This window comes from Clupea harengus, chromosome 15 (genome assembly GCF_900700415.2).
Source record: "Clupea harengus chromosome 15, Ch_v2.0.2, whole genome shotgun sequence".
NCBI lineage: Eukaryota > Metazoa > Chordata > Actinopteri > Clupeiformes > Clupeidae > Clupea > Clupea harengus.
Window position 1 is genome coordinate 8,341,071 of NC_045166.1, and position 25,110 is coordinate 8,366,180.

Below are 25,110 nucleotides of genomic sequence, written 5' to 3' on the forward strand. Positions count from 1 at the left end.
GCGTGACATTTATGTGTGAATTAGTAAACATATTAGTGAGCCGCTTGACATTTATTTGTGAATCACAAAATACATTTGTGAATCACGTGACTGTAGGATCAACTCCACACAATTCAGATCCAGGGTTTACATGAATAGGAATACAAAATATATCCCCAAAACAAATCAGTAAACAAGCAAGTTAGCTTTTCTTTAAGTTATCATTACTGAATGCCAGTGTGCCACAGTTCAGGTCATTTGCACGTCCCCCGGGGTCAGACTGTTAACGTTGAGTTCAACTCTAGAGATCTGAGGGAAACATTCAGCGCTGAGTTCTACTGTAATGTTCTGAGGGAAACATTCAACGCTGAGTTCTACTGTAATGTTCTGAGGGAAACGTTCTGAGGGAAACATTCAGCGTTGAGTTCTACTGTAACGTTCTGAGGGAAACATTCAGCGCTGAGTTCTACTGTAACGTTCTGAGGGTCTGAGGGAAACATTCGGCGCAAACGACTTGAACTGTGGCGCGCTGATATTTGGGTGACTACTTCGAAGGTGATGACAGACACATTTAAATCAGGTACCACTTTTGCTTTTTATAGGCTCAGGCACAGAACTTTTTGATTGCACCTCATATGTTTATGTTGATTCATTTGACCATCTGGCCCAACCTAAGTGCAGCCTCTGCATTCCAGAAAATAAATATTTTGCAGGAAATGTGCTGGTGTTGCGCAGCATTTCTTCTTCTGCCTTGGTCTAATAAGACTGCAGCATGTGAATAGAAATAACAAGATTATTAGTCTAATTAAACTGCAGCATGTGAATAGAAATAACAAGATTATTAGTCTAATTAGACTGCAGCATGTGAATAGAAATAACAAGATTATAAGTCTAATTAGACAGCATTATGTGAATAGAAATAACAAGATTATTAGTCTAATAAAACAAGATTATTGTATTTTCATCATGGATGACATTCGTTTACGGCTGACTGAGCATCTGACAAATTAGACTACCCTTCCCATCTGGCCTTCCTAGATACTCAAGTCTTTCAAGGGGTTTAATCTTTAAAAAAAGTTTGTATTCTTTTTTAAACGCCTGCCAGGATATGTGTTTACTTCGATCCAAGATAGAATAAATGCATTAAGTCAGGTTTGCTCCTGCTTCCTTCCTAATTACAGAAATATGTCGGCACTCTTCCAAAATCATGATATTACTTGCCAGATACAACAGACTTTGGGCAGTGATAATTTATGATATACACATTAAAATGTTCCCTTTGTTTTTTAAATGCTACCCAGCGTTAACATGAACTGTCCTTTCTTTCAAACAGAGTCCAGCCAAACATGTGAAGGCCTTCGTGGCGAACTGGACTGTGGTGTGTATTCCCTCACATTGTTTCCTACAAGACTTTCTTTATATGCTGCACTTGCAAAATGTCCTACGGAGCTTGGCAGTCAGAATCTTTACCACTGGCCAGCATAAGAGTTCCTCTCGTCTCAACAGCAATGTCACTGGCCAAAACTGAACCTCAGCTGTTTCCAGCAATGTCCTTACAAATACAGTGTCATAATCTAGGAGTTTTGGTTCCCCTTGATGAAACTTTCCGTTGTTCTCATACAAGAATGCAGCAGCACCAAGAGTAACAGCCTTCTTCTTAAATAGTCATACGAGCTATAACTGTGCACATAGTCCATGTAAATCACTGCCGGGGTAGGGCCTGATATACATAACATCACCAATTCGCAGTGGTGTATAAAGTACCCAAAAGCCATACTTGAGTAAAAGTAAAGATACCTTACTGTAAAATTACTCAAGTAAAAGTAAAAGTAACCTTTTAGAATACTACTTGAGTAAAAGTCTTAAAGTATCTGATCTTTACTGTACTTAAGTATCAAAAATAATTTTCTGATATTAAATGTACTTAAGTATTGAAAGTAAAAGTACAAGTAAATGCTGTTAATAAAAAAGCAGAATTATGAAGTTTATTCCGACTAGAATGAGCATACTTATACACTGGGCCTTATTTGAACCCAATAGGCAATACTAAAGCAGCACCGAAAGTAACAACCCAGTCATTACTTGAAACTGAAAATGTTTTGTTCATCTTCAAACAAAACGTCCCAAAAAGCCATTATGAATTTTTTGAATTTTATTCTTTGTAACATTTTGTGAATGGGCTCCTGAGTATCCCAAGGCACAACCTTAGAGCAATAACCTGGCGATCTGATACAAAGCCATAGCATTACATCAGGATCATCAGTTTTACAAGCAAGTTATCGGTACAGTGACTGTGAAATACTTTCAGCAACATGCACACACATTCCTTGAACAATCACGTTACTAGCAGCTATTTTGCTTCACACTGCTACGTTACTGTACTGTACTTTATATTGTCACCATCCTAGCTAGCTAGCTAGATACCTCGCCAGAGATGGAATAAAGAATAAGAATAAATCATCTTTGTAGGTTATTAGCTAGCTTGAAATATTATATACAGATCTTACCCAGCGGTGAAAGAACATGACTAGTCTACAAGGTTGTGCTGGTGGCATGAAGAGGTCGTGGGGTTTATCATTAATTGATTGAGACCTGTATGCTTTTGCTTCGATTATTGTATACATCCTTCCACTGCATATTGCAGTGCATTTTGCCTTGATCTACAGGATATCGCGGAGATATTACTCCAAAAAGAATCATTGACACTGACAGACAGTACAGTGCATGAACGAGTTCAAAAGACGTAGAAACAGTAACTAAGAGTATGGGGCTTTTGCGAACGGTCAATAGCGCATTAACGTGCGCTAGGACCACTGATTCGCCAAACCTGCTTGCAGTCGTTGTTCTACCAAAGTCCCCGACGTTTCTAAAGATGATTTGATTTTGTAACGAGTAACGAAGGTTTCATGGGAAATGTTTCGGAGTAAAAGTATCAGTTTTCTTTGCAAAATGTAGCGAAGTAAAAATAAACAGAAATATAAGTAGTAAAGTAAAGTACAGATATCCAAAAAAACTACTTAAGTACAGGAACGAAGTATTTCTACTTCGTTACTATACAACACTGCCAATTCGATGCAATTTAATGGAGATCAAATTACATGGATTTTTAGAACTGTTACACATTTTCAAGATGGTTTTAATAATGAAATTATTATAGCATTTTCCTTAGCTTGTTTACGACACCAGAGAGATTCCCCCTGAATTACTTTGGGCCTAAGTGACAAGAGATTTACTAAGCTGACAAGAGTTTGCATACCCATCATTGGAAAAACAATAATGAAACAAGATATACAAACACAATGCTTTCCACTTTAAATTAACAATGTTACTAAACAGCTGTGTAGATAGTAGTAAGCATGTATACTACTGGTCCCCAGGTCCCATAAGGCCTGTTAGACCGTTTTAGGCAGTCTGACATGCCTTGAAGTTTTGGTATATTTCCTCTAACTAAACAATATTGATGCACAAGTCGCCTATGTAAAAGATTAAAGGTTTCTGGGAATGTTCTTTTTATGATACTAGGACAAAAACTTGCAGAGATTTAAAGGCATATTGAGAACAAGAACAAAATACTATTTTCCGACCGGTGGGAAATAGACCTTTAAAGGCTAAGACATCCCGTCTTATAGTCGACATATAAACTGCTATCTTTTCCTTCTGTTACAAACTATGATGTCTTCCTCTTTAGGTTCCAATGTAATCCTTATCCACACTGCCAGTTATGGGCGGAGAGATAAAACCACCTGCTCTTCTGGATGCCCTGCTAATCAACACAGCAAGACCGACTGCTCTGCATCTACAACACTCCCTATAGTAAGGGAGAGGTGAGTTAACGCTCCCTATAGGAAAGGAGAGGTGACTTAACTACAACGCTCCCTATAGTAAGGGAGAGGTGAGTTACGGACATGTGAACTCATGTTTCATCAACAGCAAACTAGTTTTACAGTGAAAATGGGTTTCTGCATCTTCAGCCCTACTGAGTAGTGAAGGCAGGCCATCACGTCTGGTGAAAGTGTAAAACAGTATTTTTCCAGTTGGGGCTGAAACCTTCAAGTACCTTCTTGCTGTTGTAGGAAAAAGCTAATCATTCAAACAACTAATTTTGCCTTTTTGTCCTTGCTTTAAAGATGTGAAGGAAGAATGACATGCCTTCTGCAGGCCTCAAACAGCATCTTCTCTGATCCGTGTTTTGGCACCTACAAGTACCTTGACATCTCCTACAGCTGTGTTCCTCCAAGTAAAGAACCGGAGCATCTCATCGCCACAATCTTACACTACAATCCAAACACGTTCAATCTAACTTTAATTTTAACAATTGTATAAGACGTTAAATTCTTCTAGGCAAAATCAACTTTTATTTCTTTCCAACAGAGTCCGGCCAGACATGTGAAGGACATCAAAGAAAACTGGAATGTGGTGTGTATTCCCTCAAGTCTTTTATTAGATCACATTCCTAATATGCCGAGCATGCACACTGATCTATAAAGCTTGACAACAGTGGTACAGGAGGTAGAGAAGTCGTTTAGTAATCAAAAGGTTGCTAGTTCGATTCCCTGTCGAAGCGTCCTTGAGCAAGACACTGAACCCCTAATTGCTCCTGATGTGCAGTGTGCCATCAGTGTAAATGTAAAATGTGTATACATTGTAAGTCGCTTTGGATAAAAGCGTCTGCTAAATGTCTAAATGTAAATGTAAATGTTGACAGTAGGCATAGTTACTACTGGTCCCCTTAAGACTTTTACTGATCCCAGTAACAGCATCACTGGACAAAACTCAACCATGCATGCCAAATCTCTCTGGAGCAGCCATTTAAGGATCTCTGGTCTAGATCCACTGAGGACATTCCATCTTACAGCGAAACCAGCCTTAAGTTTTGAACACCCGAAAACCAGTGGATTTAAGGCCGCTTTCAGTAAATCTTCTTATACTCGATATATGTACTGCTATCTTTTCCTTCTGTTACAAATTTTGATGTCTTCCTTTTCAGGTTCCGATGTAATCAGTATCCACGCTGCCAGTTACGGGCGGAGAGATAAAACCACCTGCTCTTCTGGACGCCCTGCACATCAGCTCAGCAATACCAACTGCTATGATCCGACAACACTCCCTATAATAAGAGAAAGGTCAGTACATGACACAAAGGTTCTGATGTGTAAATGGGTTTCTGTGTATTTATCCCTGCTAAGTAGTGAAGGCAGGATGTTATGTCTGATTTAAGTCTAAAACAGCATCTTTCAAGACCCTTTCCTTAAACCTACAAGTACCTTGTTTGAATGACTGGGGAGTTTTGTCAAGAACACATGTATCTCTTTTTTCTTTCCCGTAAAGATGTGAAGGAAGAACGACATGCCGTCTGCAGGCCTCAAGCAACATCTTCCGTGATCCGTGTGGTGGCACCTACAAGTACCTCGATATCTCCTACAGCTGTGTTCCTCCAAGTAAGGAACCGGAGCATTTCATCACCACAATCTTGCACTATAAATGCAACATGTTCATTGTAACACAGATGATGAGTGTTTTTTAAGATGCTACCCAGAGTTAACATCCACTGTCCTTTCTTTCAAACAGAGTCCAGCCAAACATGTGAAAGCCTCCATGGCGAACTGGACTGTGGTGTGTATTCCCTCACATTGTTTCCTACGAGACTTTCTTTATATGCTGCACTTGCAAAATGTCCTACAGAGCTTGGCAGTCAGAATCTTTACCACTGGCCTGTATAAGAGTTCCTCTCGTCTCCACAGCAATGTCACTGCATTTGTAAGGACATTGCTGGAAACAGCAGAGGTTCAGTTTTGGCCAGTGTCGTAATCTAGACATGTCTAGACGTAATCTAGACATCCCCTTGATGAAATGTTCTGTTGTTCTCATAAAATAATGCAGTAGTACCAAGAGTAACAGCCTTCTTCTTAAATAGTCATACGAGCTACAACTGTGCACATAGTCCATGTAAATCACTGTCGGGGTAGGGCCTGATAGAAATAACTTCACCAATTTGGCACAGTTTAATGGAGATCAAATTACATGGATTTTTAGAACAGTTAGTCATTTTGTAGATGGTACGAAATAAATATCTGAAATTAATATCGTACTTTGTTGTTTTCCTTAGCTTGTTTGACGACACAAGAGAGATTCCCCCTCAATTACTTTTGGCCTAAGTTAGAAGACATTTTCAAAGTCGACAAGAGTTTTCATACCCATCATTTGAAAAAAAATATATAATAATTAAACAAGATACAATAATGCGATGCTTTCCACTTTAAATGAACAATTTTACTAAACAGCTGTTTAGCTAGTACTTAGCTAGCAAGCTTCAGTAAACGCTCACAGACAGGCGAAACCATTTGAACAAGGAAACTAAAGTTAAGATGAATAATCTCAGGTAGCCAACATTAAAAAGGCCAGGACAATCCCTTAACTGTGATGTCTTCCCAGGTCACTCTTTAGTTAGCCACGTCAGGATCTCTCATGCCACTCCCTCCGGGGGCATCCCAATTGAACCAGAGACCACACTTAAATTCTTAGAGCGAAAATAGCCTTACATTTTGAACTCCCGAAAACCAGTGGAATTAAGGCCGATATCAGTTAATCTTCTTATAGTCGACATATGTACTGCTATCTTTTCCTTCTGTTACAAATTATGATGTCTTCCTCTTCAGGTTCCAATGTAATCCTTATCCAGACTGCCAGTTACGGGCGGAGAGATAAAATCACCTGCTCTTCTGGATGCCCTGAAAATCAACACAGCAAGACCGACTGCTCTGCATCTACAACACTCCCTATAGTAAGGGAGAGGTGAGTTAACTAGAAAGCTCCCTATAGTAAGGGAGAGGTGAGTTACGGACATGTGAACTCATGTTTCATCAGCAGCAAACCAGTTTTACAGTGAAAATGGGTTTCTGCATCTTCAGCCCTACTGAGTAGTGAAGGCAGGCCATCAGGTCTGGTGAAAGTGTAAAACAGTATTTTTCCAGTTGGGCCTGAAACCTTCAAGTACCTTGTCGCTGTTGTAGGAAAAAGCCAATCATTCAAACAACTGACTTCGCCTTTTTATCCTTGCTTTAAAGATGTGAAGGAAGAACAAAATGCCGTCTGCAGGCCTCAAACAGCATCTTCTCTGATCCATGTAGTGGCACCTACAAGTACCTCGACATTTCCTACAGCTGTGTTCCTCCAAGTAAGGAACCGGAGCATCTCATCACCACAATCGTGCACTATAAATGCAACATGTTCATTGTAACACAGATGATGAGTGGTTTTTAAGATGCTACCCAGAGTCAACATCCACTGTCCTTTCTTTCAAACAGAGTCCAGCCAAACATGTGAAAGCCTCCATGGCGAACTGGACTGTGGTGTGTATTCCCTCACATTGTTTCCTACAAGACTTTCTTTATATGCTGCACTTGCAAAATGTCCTACAGAGCTTGGCAGTCAGAATCTTTACCTCTGGCCTGTATAAGAGTTCCTCTCGTCTCCACAGCAATGTCACTGCATTTGTAAGGACATTGCTGGAAACAGCAGAGGTTCAGTTTTGGCCAGTGTCGTAATCTAGACATGTTGGTTCCCCTTGATGAAACATTCCGTTGTTCTCATAAAAGAATGCAGTAGTACCAAGAGTAACAGCCTTCTTCTTAAATAGTCATACGAGCTACAACTGTGCACATAGTCCATGTAAATCACTGCCGGGGTAGGGCCTGATAGAAATAACTTCACCAATTTGGCACAGTTTAACGGAGATCAAATTACATGGATTTTCAGAACAGTTAGACATTTTGTAGATGGTACGAATAAATATCTGAAATTAATATCGCACTTTGTTGTTTTCCTTAGCTTGTTTAACGACACAAGAGAGATTCCCCCTGAATTACTTTGGGCCTAAGTTAGAAGACATTTTCAAAGTCGACAAGAGTTTTCATACCCATCATTTGAAAAAAAATAAAAAAGAATTAAACAAGATACAAAAATGCAATGCTTTCCACTTTAAATGAACAATGTTACTAAACAGCTGTTTAACTAGTACTTAGCTAGCAAGCTTCAGTAAACGCTCACAGACAGGCAAAACCATTTGAACAAGGAAACTAAAGTTAAGCTGAGGTAATCTCAGGTAGCCAACATTAAAAAGGCCAGGAAAATCCCTTAAACATCCTTGTTGTCAAAACATCAACTGCAATTTTTTACCTGCTTGTCAAAATATAACGTCTGTCCTTCCAACCCAGGTTCAAACGTAATCCATATCAAGAAAGCCAATTATGGCCGGACAGATGAAACTACCTGCTCTTCTGGGCGACCTGCAGATCAGCTCAGCAATACCAACTGCTATGCTCCCACAACACTCCCTATAATAAGTGAAAGGTCAGTACATGACACAAAGGTTCTGCTGTGTAAATGGGTTTCTCTGTATTCATCCCTGCTAGTGAAGGCAGGATGTTATGTCCGATTTAAGTCTTAAACAGCATCTTTCCAGACCCTTTCCTTAAACCTACAAGTACCTTCTTTGAATGACTGGGGAGTTTTGTCAAGAACGCATGTATCTCTTTTTTCTTTCCCATAAAGATGTGAAGGAAGAACAAAATGCCGTCTGCAGGCCTCAAACAGCATCTTCTCTGATCCATGTGGTGGCACCTACAAGTACCTCGACATTTCCTACAGCTGTGTTCCTCCAAGTAAGGAACCGGAGCATCTCATCACCACAATCGTGCACTATAAATGCAACATGTTCATTGTAACACGGATGATGAGTGGTTTTTAAGATGCTACCCAGAGTTAACATCCACTGTCCTTTCTTTCAAACAGAGTCCAGCCAAACATGTGAAAGCCTCCATGGCGAACTGGACTGTGGTGTGTATTCCCTCACATTGTTTCCTACAAGACTTTCTTTATATGCTGCACTTGCAAAATGTCCTACAGAGCTTGGCAGTCAGAATCTTTACCTCTGGCCTGTATAAGAGTTCCTCTCGTCTCCACAGCAATGTCACTGCATTTGTAAGGACATTGCTGGAAACAGCAGAGGTTCAGTTTTGGCCAGTGTCGTAATTTAGACATGCTGGTTCCCCTTGATGAAACATTCCGTTGTTCTCATAAAAGAATGCAGTAGTACCAAGAGTAACAGCCTTCTTCTTAAATAGTCATACAAGCTACAACTGTGCACATAGTCCATGTAAATCACTGCCGGGGTAGGGCCTGATAGAAATAACTTCACCAATTTGGCACAGTTTAATGGAGATCAAATTACATGTATTTTTAGAACACTTAGACATTTTGTAGATGGTACGAATACATATCTGAAATTAATATCGCACTTTGTTGTTTTCCTTAGCTTGTTTGACGACACAAGAGAGATTCCCCCTGAATTACGTTGGGCCTAAGTTAGAAGACATTTTCAAAGTCGACAAGAGTTTTCATACCCATCATTTGAAAAAAAATAAAAAGAATTAAACAAGATACAAAAATGCAATGCTTTCCACTTTAAATGAACAATGTTACTAAACAGCTGTTTAACTAGTACTTAGCTAGCAAGCTTCAGTAAATGCTCACAGACAGGCAAAACCATTTGAACAAGGAAACTAAAGTTAAGCTGAGTAATCTCAGGTAGCCAACATTAAAAAGGCCAGGAAAATCCCTTAACTGTGATGTCTTCCCGGGTCACGCTTTAGTTAGCCACGTCAGGATCTCTCATGCCACTCGATCCGGGGGCATCCCAATTGAACCAGAGACCACTCTTAAATTCGACTGCCACTCAAAGCAAGCATCTTCGTCAACTGACATAAAATGTCAAGTACTACAACTCCGACCTGTGCGTTTCGCTGACTGAGGCTGTTGATTTGAGACCAGTGCCAGTTAAACATCCTTGTTGTCAAAACATCAACTGCAATTTTTTACCTGCTTGTCAAAATATAACGTCTGGCCTTCCAACCCAGGTTCAAACGTAATCCATATCAAGAAAGCCAATTATGGCCGGACAGATGAAACTACCTGCTCTTCTGGGCGACCTGCACATCAGCTCAGCAATACCAACTGCTATGCTCCCACAACACTCCCTATAATAAGTGAAAGGTCAGTACATGACATTTAAAAACACAAAGGTTCTGCTGTGTAAATGGGTTTCTCTGTATTCATCCCTGCTAAGTAGTGAAGGCAGGATGTTATGTCTGATTTAAGTCTAAAACAGCATCTTTCAAGACCCTTTCCTTAAACCTAAAAGTACCTTCTTTGAATGACTGGGGAGTTTTGTCAAGAACGGATGTATCTCTTTTTTCTTTCCCGTAAAGATGTGAAGGAAGAACAAAATGCCGTCTGCAGGCCTCAAGCAGCATCTTCTCTGATCCGTGTGGTGGCACCTACAAGTACCTCGACATCTCCTACAGCTGTGTTCCTCCAAGTAAGGAACCGGAGCATCTCATCACCACAATCTTGCACTATAAATGCAACATGTTCATTGTAACACGGATGATGAGTGGTTTTTAAGATGCTACCCAGAGTTAACATCCACTGTTCTTTCTTTCAAACAGAGTCCAGCCAAACAGAGTCCAGCCAAACAGAGTCCAGCCAAACATGTGAAAGCCTCCGTGGCGAACTGGACTGTGGTGTGTATTCCCTCACATTGTTTCCTACAAGACTTTCTTTATATGCTGCACTTGCAAAATGTCCTACAGGGCTAGGCAGACAGAATCTTTACCACTGGCCTGTATAAGAGTTCCTCTCGTCTCCACAGCAATGTCACTGCATTTGTAAGGACATTGCTGGAAACAGCAGAGGTTCAGTTTTGGCCAGTGTCGTAATCTAGACATGTTGGTTCCCCTTGATGAAACATTCCGTTGTTCTCATAAAAGAATGCAGTAGTACCAAGAGTAACAGCCTTCTTCTTAAATAGTCATACGAGCTACAACTGTGCACATAGTCCATGTAAATCACTGCCGGGGTAGGGCCTGATAGAAATAACTTCACCAATTTGGCACAGTTTAACGGAGATCAAATTACATGGATTTTCAGAACAGTTAGACATTTTGTAGATGGTACGAATAAATATCTGAAATTAATATCGCACTTTGTTGTTTTCCTTAGCTTGTTTAACGACACAAGAGAGATTCCCCCTGAATTACTTTGGGCCTAAGTTAGAAGACATTTTCAAAGTCGACAAGAGTTTTCATACCCATCATTTGAAAAAAAATAAAAAAGAATTAAACAAGATACAAAAATGCAATGCTTTCCACTTTAAATGAACAATGTTACTAAACAGCTGTTTAACTAGTACTTAGCTAGCAAGCTTCAGTAAACGCTCACAGACAGGCAAAACCATTTGAACAAGGAAACTAAAGTTAAGCTGAGTAATCTCAGGTAGCCAACATTAAAAAGGCCAGGAAAATCCCTTAAACATCCTTGTTGTCAAAACATCAACTGCATTTTTTTACCTGCTTGTCAAAATATAACGTCTGTCCTTCCAACCCAGGTTCAAACGTAATCCATATCAAGAAAGCCAATTATGGCCGGACAGATGAAACTACCTGCTCTTCTGGGCGACCTGCAGATCAGCTCAGCAATACCAACTGCTATGCTCCCACAACACTCCCTATAATAAGTGAAAGGTCAGTACATGACACAAAGGTTCTGCTGTGTAAATGGGTTTCTCTGTATTCATCCCTGCTAGTGAAGGCAGGATGTTATGTCCGATTTAAGTCTAAAACAGCATCTTTCCAGACCCTTTCCTTAAACCTACAAGTACCTTCTTTGAATGACTGGGGAGTTTTGTCAAGAACGCATGTATCTCTTTTTTCTTTCCCATAAAGATGTGAAGGAAGAACAAAATGCCGTCTGCAGGCCTCAAACAGCATCTTCTCTGATCCATGTGGTGGCACCTACAAGTACCTCGACATTTCCTACAGCTGTGTTCCTCCAAGTAAGGAACCGGAGCATCTCATCACCACAATCGTGCACTATAAATGCAACATGTTCATTGTAACACGGATGATGAGTGGTTTTTAAGATGCTACCCAGAGTTAACATCCACTGTCCTTTCTTTCAAACAGAGTCCAGCCAAACATGTGAAAGCCTCCATGGCGAACTGGACTGTGGTGTGTATTCCCTCACATTGTTTCCTACAAGACTTTCTTTATATGCTGCACTTGCAAAATGTCCTACAGAGCTTGGCAGTCAGAATCTTTACCTCTGGCCTGTATAAGAGTTCCTCTCGTCTCCACAGCAATGTCACTGCATTTGTAAGGACATTGCTGGAAACAGCAGAGGTTCAGTTTTGGCCAGTGTCGTAATTTAGACATGCTGGTTCCCCTTGATGAAACATTCCGTTGTTCTCATAAAAGAATGCAGTAGTACCAAGAGTAACAGCCTTCTTCTTAAATAGTCATACAAGCTACAACTGTGCACATAGTCCATGTAAATCACTGCCGGGGTAGGGCCTGATAGAAATAACTTCACCAATTTGGCACAGTTTAATGGAGATCAAATTACATGTATTTTTAGAACACTTAGACATTTTGTAGATGGTACGAATACATATCTGAAATTAATATCGCACTTTGTTGTTTTCCTTAGCTTGTTTGACGACACAAGAGAGATTCCCCCTGAATTACGTTGGGCCTAAGTTAGAAGACATTTTCAAAGTCGACAAGAGTTTTCATACCCATCATTTGAAAAAAAATAAAAAAGAATTAAACAAGATACAAAAATGCAATGCTTTCCACTTTAAATGAACAATGTTACTAAACAGCTGTTTAACTAGTACTTAGCTAGCAAGCTTCAGTAAAATGCTCACAGACAGGCAAAACCATTTGAACAAGGAAACTAAAGTTAAGCTGAGTAATCTCAGGTAGCCAACATTAAAAAGGCCAGGAAAATCCCTTAACTGTGATGTCTTCCCGGGTCACGCTTTAGTTAGCCACGTCAGGATCTCTCATGCCACTCGATCCGGGGGCATCCCAATTGAACCAGAGACCACTCTTAAATTCGACTGCCACTCAAAGCAAGCATCTTCGTCAACTGACATAAAATGTCAAGTACTACAACTCCGACCTGTGCGTTTCGCTGACTGAGGCTGTTGATTTGAGACCAGTGCCAGTTAAACATCCTTGTTGTCAAAACATCAACTGCAATTTTTTACCTGCTTGTCAAATATAACGTCTGGCCTTCCAACCCAGGTTCAAACGTAATCCATATCAAGAAAGCCAATTATGGCCGGACAGATGAAACTACCTGCTCTTCTGGGCGACCTGCACATCAGCTCAGCAATACCAACTGCTATGCTCCCACAACACTCCCTATAATAAGTGAAAGGTCAGTACATGACATTTAAAACACAAAGGTTCTGCTGTGTAAATGGGTTTCTCTGTATTCATCCCTGCTAAGTAGTGAAGGCAGGATGTTATGTCTGATTTAAGTCTAAAACAGCATCTTTCAAGACCCTTTCCTTAAACCTAAAAGTACCTTCTTTGAATGACTGGGGAGTTTTGTCAAGAACGGATGTATCTCTTTTTTCTTTCCCGTAAAGATGTGAAGGAAGAACAAAATGCCGTCTGCAGGCCTCAAGCAGCATCTTCTCTGATCCGTGTGGTGGCACCTACAAGTACCTCGACATCTCCTACAGCTGTGTTCCTCCAAGTAAGGAACCGGAGCATCTCATCACCACAATCTTGCACTATAAATGCAACATGTTCATTGTAACACGGATGATGAGTGGTTTTTAAGATGCTACCCAGAGTTAACATCCACTGTTCTTTCTTTCAAACAGAGTCCAGCCAAACAGAGTCCAGCCAAACAGAGTCCAGCCAAACATGTGAAAGCCTCCGTGGCGAACTGGACTGTGGTGTGTATTCCCTCACATTGTTTCCTACAAGACTTTCTTTATATGCTGCACTTGCAAAATGTCCTACAGGGCTAGGCAGACAGAATCTTTACCACTGGCCTGTATAAGAGTTCCTCTCGTCTCCACAGCAATGTCACTGCATTTGTAAGGACATTGCTGGAAACAGCAGAGGTTCAGTTTTGGCCAGTGTCGTAATTTAGACATGCTGGTTCCCCTTGATGAAACATTCCGTTGTTCTCATAAAAGAATGCAGTAGTACCAAGAGTAACAGCCTTCTTCTTAAATAGTCATACGAGCTACAACTGTGCACATAGTCCATGTAAATCACTGCCGGGGTAGGGCCTGATAGAAATAACTTCACCAATTTGGCACAGTTTAACGGAGATCAAATTACATGGATTTTCAGAACAGTTAGACATTTTGTAGATGGTACGAATAAATATCTGAAATTAATATCGCACTTTGTTGTTTTCCTTAGCTTGTTTAACGACACAAGAGAGATTCCCCCTGAATTACTTTGGGCCTAAGTTAGAAGACATTTTCAAAGTCGACAAGAGTTTTCATACCCATCATTTGAAAAAAAAATAAAAAAGAATTAAACAAGATACAAAAATGCAATGCTTTCCACTTTAAATGAACAATGTTACTAAACAGCTGTTTAACTAGTACTTAGCTAGCAAGCTTCAGTAAACGCTCACAGACAGGCAAAACCATTTGAACAAGGAAACTAAAGTTAAGCTGAGTAATCTCAGGTAGCCAACATTAAAAAGGCCAGGAAAATCCCTTAAACATCCTTGTTGTCAAAACATCAACTGCAATTTTTTTACCTGCTTGTCAAAATATAACGTCTGTCCTTCCAACCCAGGTTCAACGTAATCCATATCAAGAAAGCCAATTATGGCCGGACAGATGAAACTACCTGCTCTTCTGGGCGACCTGCAGATCAGCTCAGCAATACCAACTGCTATGCTCCCACAACACTCCCTATAATAAGTGAAAGGTCAGTACATGACACAAAGGTTCTGCTGTGTAAATGGGTTTCTCTGTATTCATCCCTGCTAGTGAAGGCAGGATGTTATGTCCGATTTAAGTCTAAAACAGCATCTTTCCAGACCCTTTCCTTAAACCTACAAGTACCTTCTTTGAATGACTGGGGAGTTTTGTCAAGAACGCATGTATCTCTTTTTTCTTTCCCATAAAGATGTGAAGGAAGAACAAAATGCCGTCTGCAGGCCTCAAATAGCATCTTCTCTGATCCATGTGGTGGCACCTACAAGTACCTCGACATTTCCTACAGCTGTGTTCCTCCAAGTAAGGAACCGGAGCATCTCATCACCACAATCGTGCACTATAAATGCAACATGTTCATTGTAACACGGATGATGAGTGGTTTTTAAGATGCTACCCAGAGTTAACATCCACTGTCCTTTCTTTCAAACAGAGTCCAGCCAAACATGTGAAAGCCTCCATGGCGAACTGGACTGTGGTGTGTATTCCCTCACATTGTTTCCTACAAGACTTTCTTTATATGCTGCACTTGCAAAATGTCCTACAGAGCTTGGCAGTCAGAATCTTTACCTCTGGCCTGTATAAGAGTTCCTCTCGTCTCCACAGCAATGTCACTGCATTTGTAAGGACATTGCTGGAAACAGCAGAGGTTCAGTTTTGGCCAGTGTCGTAATTTAGACATGCTGGTTCCCCTTGATGAAACATTCCGTTGTTCTCATAAAAGAATGCAGTAGTACCAAGAGTAACAGCCTTCTTCTTAAATAGTCATACAAGCTACAACTGTGCACATAGTCCATGTAAATCACTGCCGGGGTAGGGCCTGATAGAAATAACTTCACCAATTTGGCACAGTTTAATGGAGATCAAATTACATGTATTTTTAGAACACTTAGACATTTTGTAGATGGTACGAATACATATCTGAAATTAATATCGCACTTTGTTGTTTTCCTTAGCTTGTTTGACGACACAAGAGAGATTCCCCCTGAATTACGTTGGGCCTAAGTTAGAAGACATTTTCAAAGTCGACAAGAGTTTTCATACCCATCATTTGAAAAAAAAAAAAAAATTACAAAAATGCAATGCTTTCCACTTTAAATGAACAATGTTACTAAACAGCTGTTTAACTAGTACTTAGCTAGCAAGCTTCAGTAAACGCTCACAGACAGGCAAAACCATTTGAACAAGGAAACTAAAGTTAAGCTGAGTAATCTCAGGTAGCCAACATTAAAAAGGCCAGGAAAATCCCTTAACTGTGATGTCTTCCCGGGTCACGCTTTAGTTAGCCACGTCAGGATCTCTCATGCCACTCGATCCGGGGGCATCCCAATTGAACCAGAGACCACTCTTAAATTCGACTGCCACTCAAAGCAAGCATCTTCGTCAACTGACATAAAATGTCAAGTACTACAACTCCGACCTGTGCGTTTCGCTGACTGAGGCTGTTGATTTGAGACCAGTGCCAGTTAAACATCCTTGTTGTCAAAACATCAACTGCAATTTTTTACCTGCTTGTCAAAATATAACGTCTGGCCTTCCAACCCAGGTTCAAACGTAATCCATATCAAGAAAGCCAATTATGGCCGGACAGATGAAACTACCTGCTCTTCTGGGCGACCTGCACATCAGCTCAGCAATACCAACTGCTATGCTCCCACAACACTCCCTATAATAAGTGAAAGGTCAGTACATGACATTTAAAAACACAAAGGTTCTGCTGTGTAAATGGGTTTCTCTGTATTCATCCCTGCTAGTGAAGGCAGGATGTTATGTCTGATTTAAGTCTAAAAACAGCATCTTTCAAGACCCTTTCCTTAAACCTAAAGTACCTTCTTTGAATGACTGGGGAGTTTTGTCAAGAACGGATGTATCTCTTTTTTCTTTCCCGTAAAGATGTGAAGGAAGAACAAAATGCCGTCTGCAGGCCTCAAGCAGCATCTTCTCTGATCCGTGTGGTGGCACCTACAAGTACCTCGACATCTCCTACAGCTGTGTTCCTCCAAGTAAGGAACCGGAGCATCTCATCACCACAATCTTGCACTATAAATGCAACATGTTCATTGTAACACGGATGATGAGTGGTTTTTAAGATGCTACCCAGAGTTAACATCCACTGTTCTTTCTTTCAAACAGAGTCCAGCCAAACAGAGTCCAGCCAAACAGAGTCCAGCCAAACATGTGAAAGCCTCCGTGGCGAACTGGACTGTGGTGTGTATTCCCTCACATTGTTTCCTACAAGACTTTCTTTATATGCTGCACTTGCAAAATGTCCTACAGGGCTAGGCAGACAGAATCTTTACCACTGGCCTGTATAAGAGTTCCTCTCGTCTCCACAGCAATGTCACTGCATTTGTAAGGACATTGCTGGAAACAGCAGAGGTTCAGTTTTGGCCAGTGTCGTAATTTAGACATGCGGTTCCCCTTGATGAAACATTCCGTTGTTCTCATAAAAGAATGCAGTAGTACCAAGAGTAACAGCCTTCTTCTTAAATAGTCATACAAGCTACAACTGTGCACATAGTCCATGTAAATCACTGCCGGGGTAGGGCCTGATAGAAATAACTTCACCAATTTGGCACAGTTTAATGGAGATCAAATTACATGGATTTTTAGAACAGTTAGACATTTTGTAGATGGTACGAATAAATATCTGAAATTAATATCGCACTTTGTTGTTTTCCTTAGCTTGTTTAACGACACAAGAGAGATTCCCCCCCTGAATTACTTTGGGCCTAAGTTAGAAGACATTTTCAAAGTCGACAAGAGTTTTCATACCCATCATTTGAAAAAAATAAATAAATAATATACAAAAATGCAATGCTTTCCACTTTAAATGAACAATGTTACTAAACAGCTGTTTAACTAGTACTTAGCTAGCAAGCTTCAGTAAACGCTCACAGACAGGCAAAACCATTTGAACAAGGAAACTAAAGTTAAGCTGAGTAATCTCAGGTAGCCAACATTAAAAAGGCCAGGAAAATCCCTTAAACATCCTTGTTGTCAAAACATCAACTGCAATTTTTTACCTGCTTGTCAAAATATAACGTCTGTCCTTCCAACCCAGGTTCAAACGTAATCCATATCAAGAAAGCCAATTATGGCCGGACAGATGAAACTACCTGCTCTTCTGGGCGACCTGCACATCAGCTCAGCAATACCAACTGCTATGCTCCCACAACACTCCCTATAATAAGTGAAAGGTCAGTACATGACACAAAGGTTCTGCTGTGTAAATGGGTTTCTCTGTATTCATCCCTGCTAGTGAAGGCAGGATGTTATGTCCGATTTAAGTCTAAAACAGCATCTTTCCAGACCCTTTCCTTAAACCTACAAGTACCTTCTTTGAATGACTGGGGAGTTTTGTCAAGAACGCATGTATCTCTTTTTTCTTTCCCATAAAGATGTGAAGGAAGAACAAAATGCCGTCTGCAGGCCTCAAACAGCATCTTCTCTGATCCATGTGGTGGCACCTACAAGTACCTCGACATTTCCTACAGCTGTGTTCCTCCAAGTAAGGAACCGGAGCATCTCATCACCACAATCGTGCACTATAAATGCAACATGTTCATTGTAACACGGATGATGAGTGGTTTTAAGATGCTACCCAGAGTTAACATCCACTGTCCTTTCTTTCAAACAGAGTCCAGCCAAACATGTGAAAGCCTCCATGGCGAACTGGACTGTGGTGTGTATTCCCTCACATTGTTTCCTACAAGACTTTCTTTATATGCTGCACTTGCAAAATGTCCTACAGAGCTTGGCAGTCAGAATCTTTACCTCTGGCCTGTATAAGAGTTCCTCTCGTCTCCACAGCAATGTCACTGCATTTGTAAGGACATTGCTGGAAACAGCAGAGGTTCAGTTTTGGCCAGTGTCGTAATTTAGACATGCTGGTTCCCCTTGATGAAACATTCCGTTGTTCTCATAAAAGAATGCAGTAGTACCAAGAGTAACAGCCTTCTTCTTAAATAGTCATACAAGCTACAACTGTGCACATAGTCCATGTAAATCACTGCCGGGGTAGGGCCTGATAGAAATAACTTCACCAATTTGGCACAGTTTAATGGAGATCAAATTACATGTATTTTTAGAACACTTAGACATTTTGTAGATGGTACGAAAACATATCTGAAATTAATATCGCACTTTGTTGTTTTCCTTAGCTTGTTTGACGACACAAGAGAGATTCCCCCTGAATTACTTTGGGCCTAAGTTAGAAGACATTTTCAAAGTCGACAAGAGTTTTCATACCCATCATTTGAAAAAAATAAATAAATAATATACAAAAATGCAATGCTTTCCACTTTAAATGAACAATGTTACTAAACAGCTGTTTAACTAGTACTTAGCTAGCAAGCTTCAGTAAACGCTCACAGACAGGCAAAACCATTTGAACAAGGAAACTAAAGTTAAGCTGAGTAATCTCAGGTAGCCAACATTAAAAAGGCCAGGAAAATCCCTTAACTGTGATGTCTTCCCGGGTCACGCTTTAGTTAGCCACGTCAGGATCTCTCATGCCACTCGATCCGGGGGCATCCCAATTGAACCAGAGACCACTCTTAAATTCGACTGCCACTCAAAGCAAGCATCTTCGTCAACTGACATAAAATGTCAAGTACTACAACTCCGACCTGTGCATTTCGCTGACTGAGGCTGTTGATTTGAGACCAGTGCCAGTTAAACATCCTTGTTGTCAAAACATCAACTGCAATTTTTTACCTGCTTGTCAAAATATAACGTCTGGCCTTCCAACCCAGGTTCAAACGTAATCCATATCAAGAAAGCCAATTATGGCCGGACAGATGAAACTACCTGCTCTTCTGGGCGACCTGCACATCAGCTCAGCAATACCAACTGCTATGCTCCCACAACACTCCCTATAATAAGTGAAAGGTCAGTACATGACATTTAAAAACACAAAGGTTCTGCTGTGTAAATGGGTTTCTCTGTATTCATCCCTGCTAGTGAAGGCAGGATGTTATGTCTGATTTAAGTCTAAAACAGCATCTTTCAAGACCCTTTCCTTAAACCTAAAAGTACCTTCTTTGAATGACTGGGGAGTTTTGTCAAGAACGCATGTATCTCTTTTTTCTTTCCCGTAAAGATGTGAAGGAAGAACAAAATGCCGTCTGCAGGCCTCAAGCAGCATCTTCTCTGATCCGTGTGGTGGCACCTACAAGTACCTCGACATCTCCTACAGCTGTGTTCCTCCAAGTAAGGAACCGGAGCATCTCATCACCACAATCTTGCACTATAAATGCAACATGTTCAATGTAACACGGATGATGAGTGGTTTTTAAGATGCTACCCAGAGTTAACATCCACTGTTCTTTCTTTCAAACAGAGTCCAGCCAAACAGAGTCCAGCCAAACAGAGTCCAGCCAAACATGTGAAAGCCTCCGTGGTGAACTGGACTGTGGTGTGTATTCCCTCACATTGTTTCCTACAAGACTTTCTTTATATGCTGCACTTGCAAAATGTCCTACAGGGCTAGGCAGACAGAATCTTTACCACTGGCCTGTATAAGAGTTCCTCTCGTCTCCACAGCAATGTCACTGCATTTGTAAGGACATTGCTGGAAACAGCAGAGGTTCAGTTTTGGCCAGTGTCGTAATCTAGACATGTTGGTTCCCCTTGATGAAACATTCCGTTGTTCTCATAAAAGAATGCAGTAGTACCAAGAGTAACAGCCTTCTTCTTAAATAGTCATACGAGCTACAACTGTGCACATAGTCCATGTAAATCACTGCCGGGGTAGGGCCTGATAGAAATAACTTCACCAATTTGGCACAGTTTAACGGAGATCAAATTACATGGATTTTTAGAACAGTTAGACATTTTGTAGATGGTACGAATAAATATCTGAAATTAATATCGCACTTTGTTGTTTTCCTTAGCTTGTTTAACGACACAAGAGAGATTCCCCCTGAATTACTTTGGGCCTAAGTTAGAAGACATTTTCAAAGTCGACAAGAGTTTTCATACCCATCATTTGAAAAAAATAAATAAATAATATACAAAAATGCAATGCTTTCCACTTTAAATGAACAATGTTACTAAACAGCTGTTTAACTAGTACTTAGCTAGCAAGCTTCAGTAAACGCTCACAGACAGGCAAAACCATTTGAACAAGGAAACTAAAGTTAAGCTGAGTAATCTCAGGTAGCCAACATTAAAAAGGCCAGGGAAATCCCTTAAACATCCTTGTTGTCAAAACATCAACTGCAATTTTTTACCTGCTTGTCAAAATATAACGTCTGTCCTTCCAACCCAGGTTCGAACGTAATCCATATCAAGAAAGCCAATTATGGCCGGACAGATGAAACTACCTGCTCTTCTGGGCGACCTGCACATCAGCTCAGCAATACCAACTGCTATGCTCCCACAACACTCCCTATAATAAGTGAAAGGTCAGTACATGACACAAAGGTTCTGCTGTGTAAATGGGTTTCTCTGTATTCATCCCTGCTAGTGAAGGCAGGATGTTATGTCCGATTTAAGTCTAAAACAGCATCTTTCCAGACCCTTTCCTTAAACCTACAAGTACCTTCTTTGAATGACTGGGGAGTTTTGTCAAGAACGCATGTATCTCTTTTTTCTTTCCCATAAAGATGTGAAGGAAGAACAAAATGCCGTCTGCAGGCCTCAAACAGCATCTTCTCTGATCCATGTGGTGGCACCTACAAGTACCTCGACATTTCCTACAGCTGTGTTCCTCCAAGTAAGGAACCGGAGCATCTCATCACCACAATCGTGCACTATAAATGCAACATGTTCATTGTAACACGGATGATGAGTGGTTTTTAAGATGCTACCCAGAGTTAACATCCACTGTCCTTTCTTTCAAACAGAGTCCAGCCAAACATGTGAAAGCCTCCATGGCGAACTGGACTGTGGTGTGTATTCCCTCACATTGTTTCCTACAAGACTTTCTTTATATGCTTTATATGCTGCACTTGCAAAATGTCCTACAGAGCTTGGCAGTCAGAATCTTTACCTCTGGCCTGTATAAGAGTTCCTCTCGTCTCCACAGCAATGTCACTGCATTTGTAAGGACATTGCTGGAAACAGCAGAGGTTCAGTTTTGGCCAGTGTCGTAATTTAGACATGCTGGTTCCCCTTGATGAAACATTCCGTTGTTCTCATAAAAGAATGCAGTAGTACCAAGAGTAACAGCCTTCTTCTTAAATAGTCATACGAGCTACAACTGTGCACATAGTCCATGTAAATCACTGCCGGGGTAGGGCCTGATAGAAATAACTTCACCAATTTGGCACAGTTTAACGGAGATCAAATTACATGGATTTTTAGAACAGTTAGACATTTTGTAGATGGTACGAATAAATATCTGAAATTAATATCGCACTTTGTTGTTTTCCTTAGCTTGTTTAACGACACAAGAGAGATTCCCCCTGAATTACTTTGGGCCTAAGTTAGAAGACATTTTCAAAGTCGACAAGAGTTTTCATACCCATCATTTGAAAAAAAATAAAAAAGAATTAAACAAGATACAAAAATGCAATGCTTTCCACTTTAAATGAACAATGTTACTAAACAGCTGTTTAACTAGTACTTAGCTAGCAAGCTTCAGTAAACGCTCACAGACAGGCAAAACCATTTGAACAAGGAAACTAAAGTTAAGCTGAGTAATCTCAGGTAGCCAACATTAAAAAGGCCAGGAAAATCCCTTAAACATCCTTGTTGTCAAAACATCAACTGCAATTTTTTACCTGCTTGTCAAAATATAACGTCTGTCCTTCCAACCCAGGTTCAAACGTAATCCATATCAAGAAAGCCAATTATGGCCGGACAGATGAAACTACCTGCTCTTCTGGGCGACCTGCACATCAGCTCAGCAATACCAACTGCTATGCTCCCACAACACTCCCTATAATAAGTGAAAGGTCAGTACATGACACAAAGGTTCTGCTGTGTAAATGGGTTTCTCTGTATTCATCCCTGCTAGTGAAGGCAGGATGTTATGTCCGATTTAAGTCTAAAACAGCATCTTTCCAGACCCTTTCCTTAAACCTACAAGTACCTTCTTTGAATGACTGGGGAGTTTTGTCAAGAACGCATGTATCTCTTTTTTCTTTCCCATAAAGATGTGAAGGAAGAACAAAATGCCGTCTGCAGGCCTCAAACAGCATCTTCTCTGATCCATGTGGTGGCACCTACAAGTACCTCGACATTTCCTACAGCTGTGTTCCTCCAAGTAAGGAACCGGAGCATCTCATCACCACAATCGTGCACTATAAATGCAACATGTTCATTGTAACACGGATGATGAGTGGTTTTTAAGATGCTACCCAGAGTTAACATCCACTGTCCTTTCTTTCAAACAGAGTCCAGCCAAACATGTGAAAGCCTCCATGGCGAACTGGACTGTGGTGTGTATTCCCTCACATTGTTTCCTACAAGACTTTCTTTATATGCTGCACTTGCAAAATGTCCTACAGAGCTTGGCAGTCAGAATCTTTACCTCTGGCCTGTATAAGAGTTCCTCTCGTCTCCACAGCAATGTCACTGCATTTGTAAGGACATTGCTGGAAACAGCAGAGGTTCAGTTTTGGCCAGTGTCGTAATCTAGACATGTTGGTTCCCCTTGATGAAACATTCCGTTGTTCTCATAAAAGAATGCAGTAGTACCAAGAGTAACAGCCTTCTTCTTAAATAGTCATACGAGCTACAACTGTGCACATAGTCCATGTAAATCACTGCCGGGGTAGGGCCTGATAGAAATAACTTCACCAATTTGGCACAGTTTAACGGAGATCAAATTACATGGATTTTTAGAACAGTTAGACATTTTGTAGATGGTACGAATAAATATCTGAAATTAATATCGCACTTTGTTGTTTTCCTTAGCTTGTTTAACGACACAAGAGAGATTCCCCCTGAATTACTTTGGGCCTAAGTTAGAAGACATTTTCAAAGTCGACAAGAGTTTTCATACCCATCATTTGAAAAAAAATAAAAAAGAATTAAACAAGATACAAAAATGCAATGCTTTCCACTTTAAATGAACAATGTTACTAAACAGCTGTTTAACTAGTACTTAGCTAGCAAGCTTCAGTAAACGCTCACAGACAGGCAAAACCATTTGAACAAGGAAACTAAAGTTAAGCTGAGTAATCTCAGGTAGCCAACATTAAAAAGGCCAGGAAAATCCCTTAAACATCCTTGTTGTCAAAACATCAACTGCAATTTTTTACCTGCTTGTCAAAATATAACGTCTGTCCTTCCAACCCAGGTTCAAACGTAATCCATATCAAGAAAGCCAATTATGGCCGGACAGATGAAACTACCTGCTCTTCTGGGCGACCTGCACATCAGCTCAGCAATACCAACTGCTATGCTCCCACAACACTCCCTATAATAAGTGAAAGGTCAGTACATGACACAAAGGTTCTGCTGTGTAAATGGGTTTCTCTGTATTCATCCCTGCTAGTGAAGGCAGGATGTTATGTCCGATTTAAGTCTAAAACAGCATCTTTCCAGACCCTTTCCTTAAACCTACAAGTACCTTCTTTGAATGACTGGGGAGTTTTGTCAAGAACGCATGTATCTCTTTTTTCTTTCCCATAAAGATGTGAAGGAAGAACAAAATGCCGTCTGCAGGCCTCAAACAGCATCTTCTCTGATCCATGTGGTGGCACCTACAAGTACCTCGACATTTCCTACAGCTGTGTTCCTCCAAGTAAGGAACCGGAGCATCTCATCACCACAATCGTGCACTATAAATGCAACATGTTCATTGTAACACGGATGATGAGTGGTTTTTAAGATGCTACCCAGAGTTAACATCCACTGTCCTTTCTTTCAAACAGAGTCCAGCCAAACATGTGAAAGCCTCCATGGCGAACTGGACTGTGGTGTGTATTCCCTCACATTGTTTCCTACAAGACTTTCTTTATATGCTGCACTTGCAAAATGTCCTACAGAGCTTGGCAGTCAGAATCTTTACCTCTGGCCTGTATAAGAGTTCCTCTCGTCTCCACAGCAATGTCACTGCATTTGTAAGGACATTGCTGGAAACAGCAGAGGTTCAGTTTTGGCCAGTGTCGTAATCTAGACATGTTGGTTCCCCTTGATGAAACATTCCGTTGTTCTCATAAAAGAATGCAGTAGTACCAAGAGTAACAGCCTTCTTCTTAAATAGTCATACGAGCTACAACTGTGCACATAGTCCATGTAAATCACTGCCGGGGTAGGGCCTGATAGAAATAACTTCACCAATTTGGCACAGTTTAACGGAGATCAAATTACATGGATTTTTAGAACAGTTAGACATTTTGTAGATGGTACGAATA

At 40.6% G+C, this 25,110-nt stretch overlaps 1 protein-coding gene across 1 annotated transcript in view; it reads left to right on the top strand.

Moving 5' to 3' along the window:
• Positions 1-15,401, top strand: part of LOC116223881 — a 43,838-nt gene extending 28,437 nt beyond the window's left edge. Inside the window, exons 2-8 of the mRNA XM_042709975.1 lie at positions 8,124-8,328; positions 8,530-8,639; positions 9,630-9,717; positions 11,760-11,928; positions 13,040-13,260; positions 14,790-14,960; positions 14,991-15,401. Of these exons, the coding sequence (XP_042565909.1) occupies positions 8,124-8,328; positions 8,530-8,639; positions 9,630-9,717; positions 11,760-11,928; positions 13,040-13,260; positions 14,790-14,960; positions 14,991-15,186 (1,160 nt within the window). The 3' untranslated portion in view covers positions 15,187-15,401. The remainder of the gene's footprint in view (positions 1-8,123; positions 8,329-8,529; positions 8,640-9,629; positions 9,718-11,759; positions 11,929-13,039; positions 13,261-14,789; positions 14,961-14,990) is intronic.
• Positions 15,402-25,110: the final 9,709 nt, after the last annotated feature.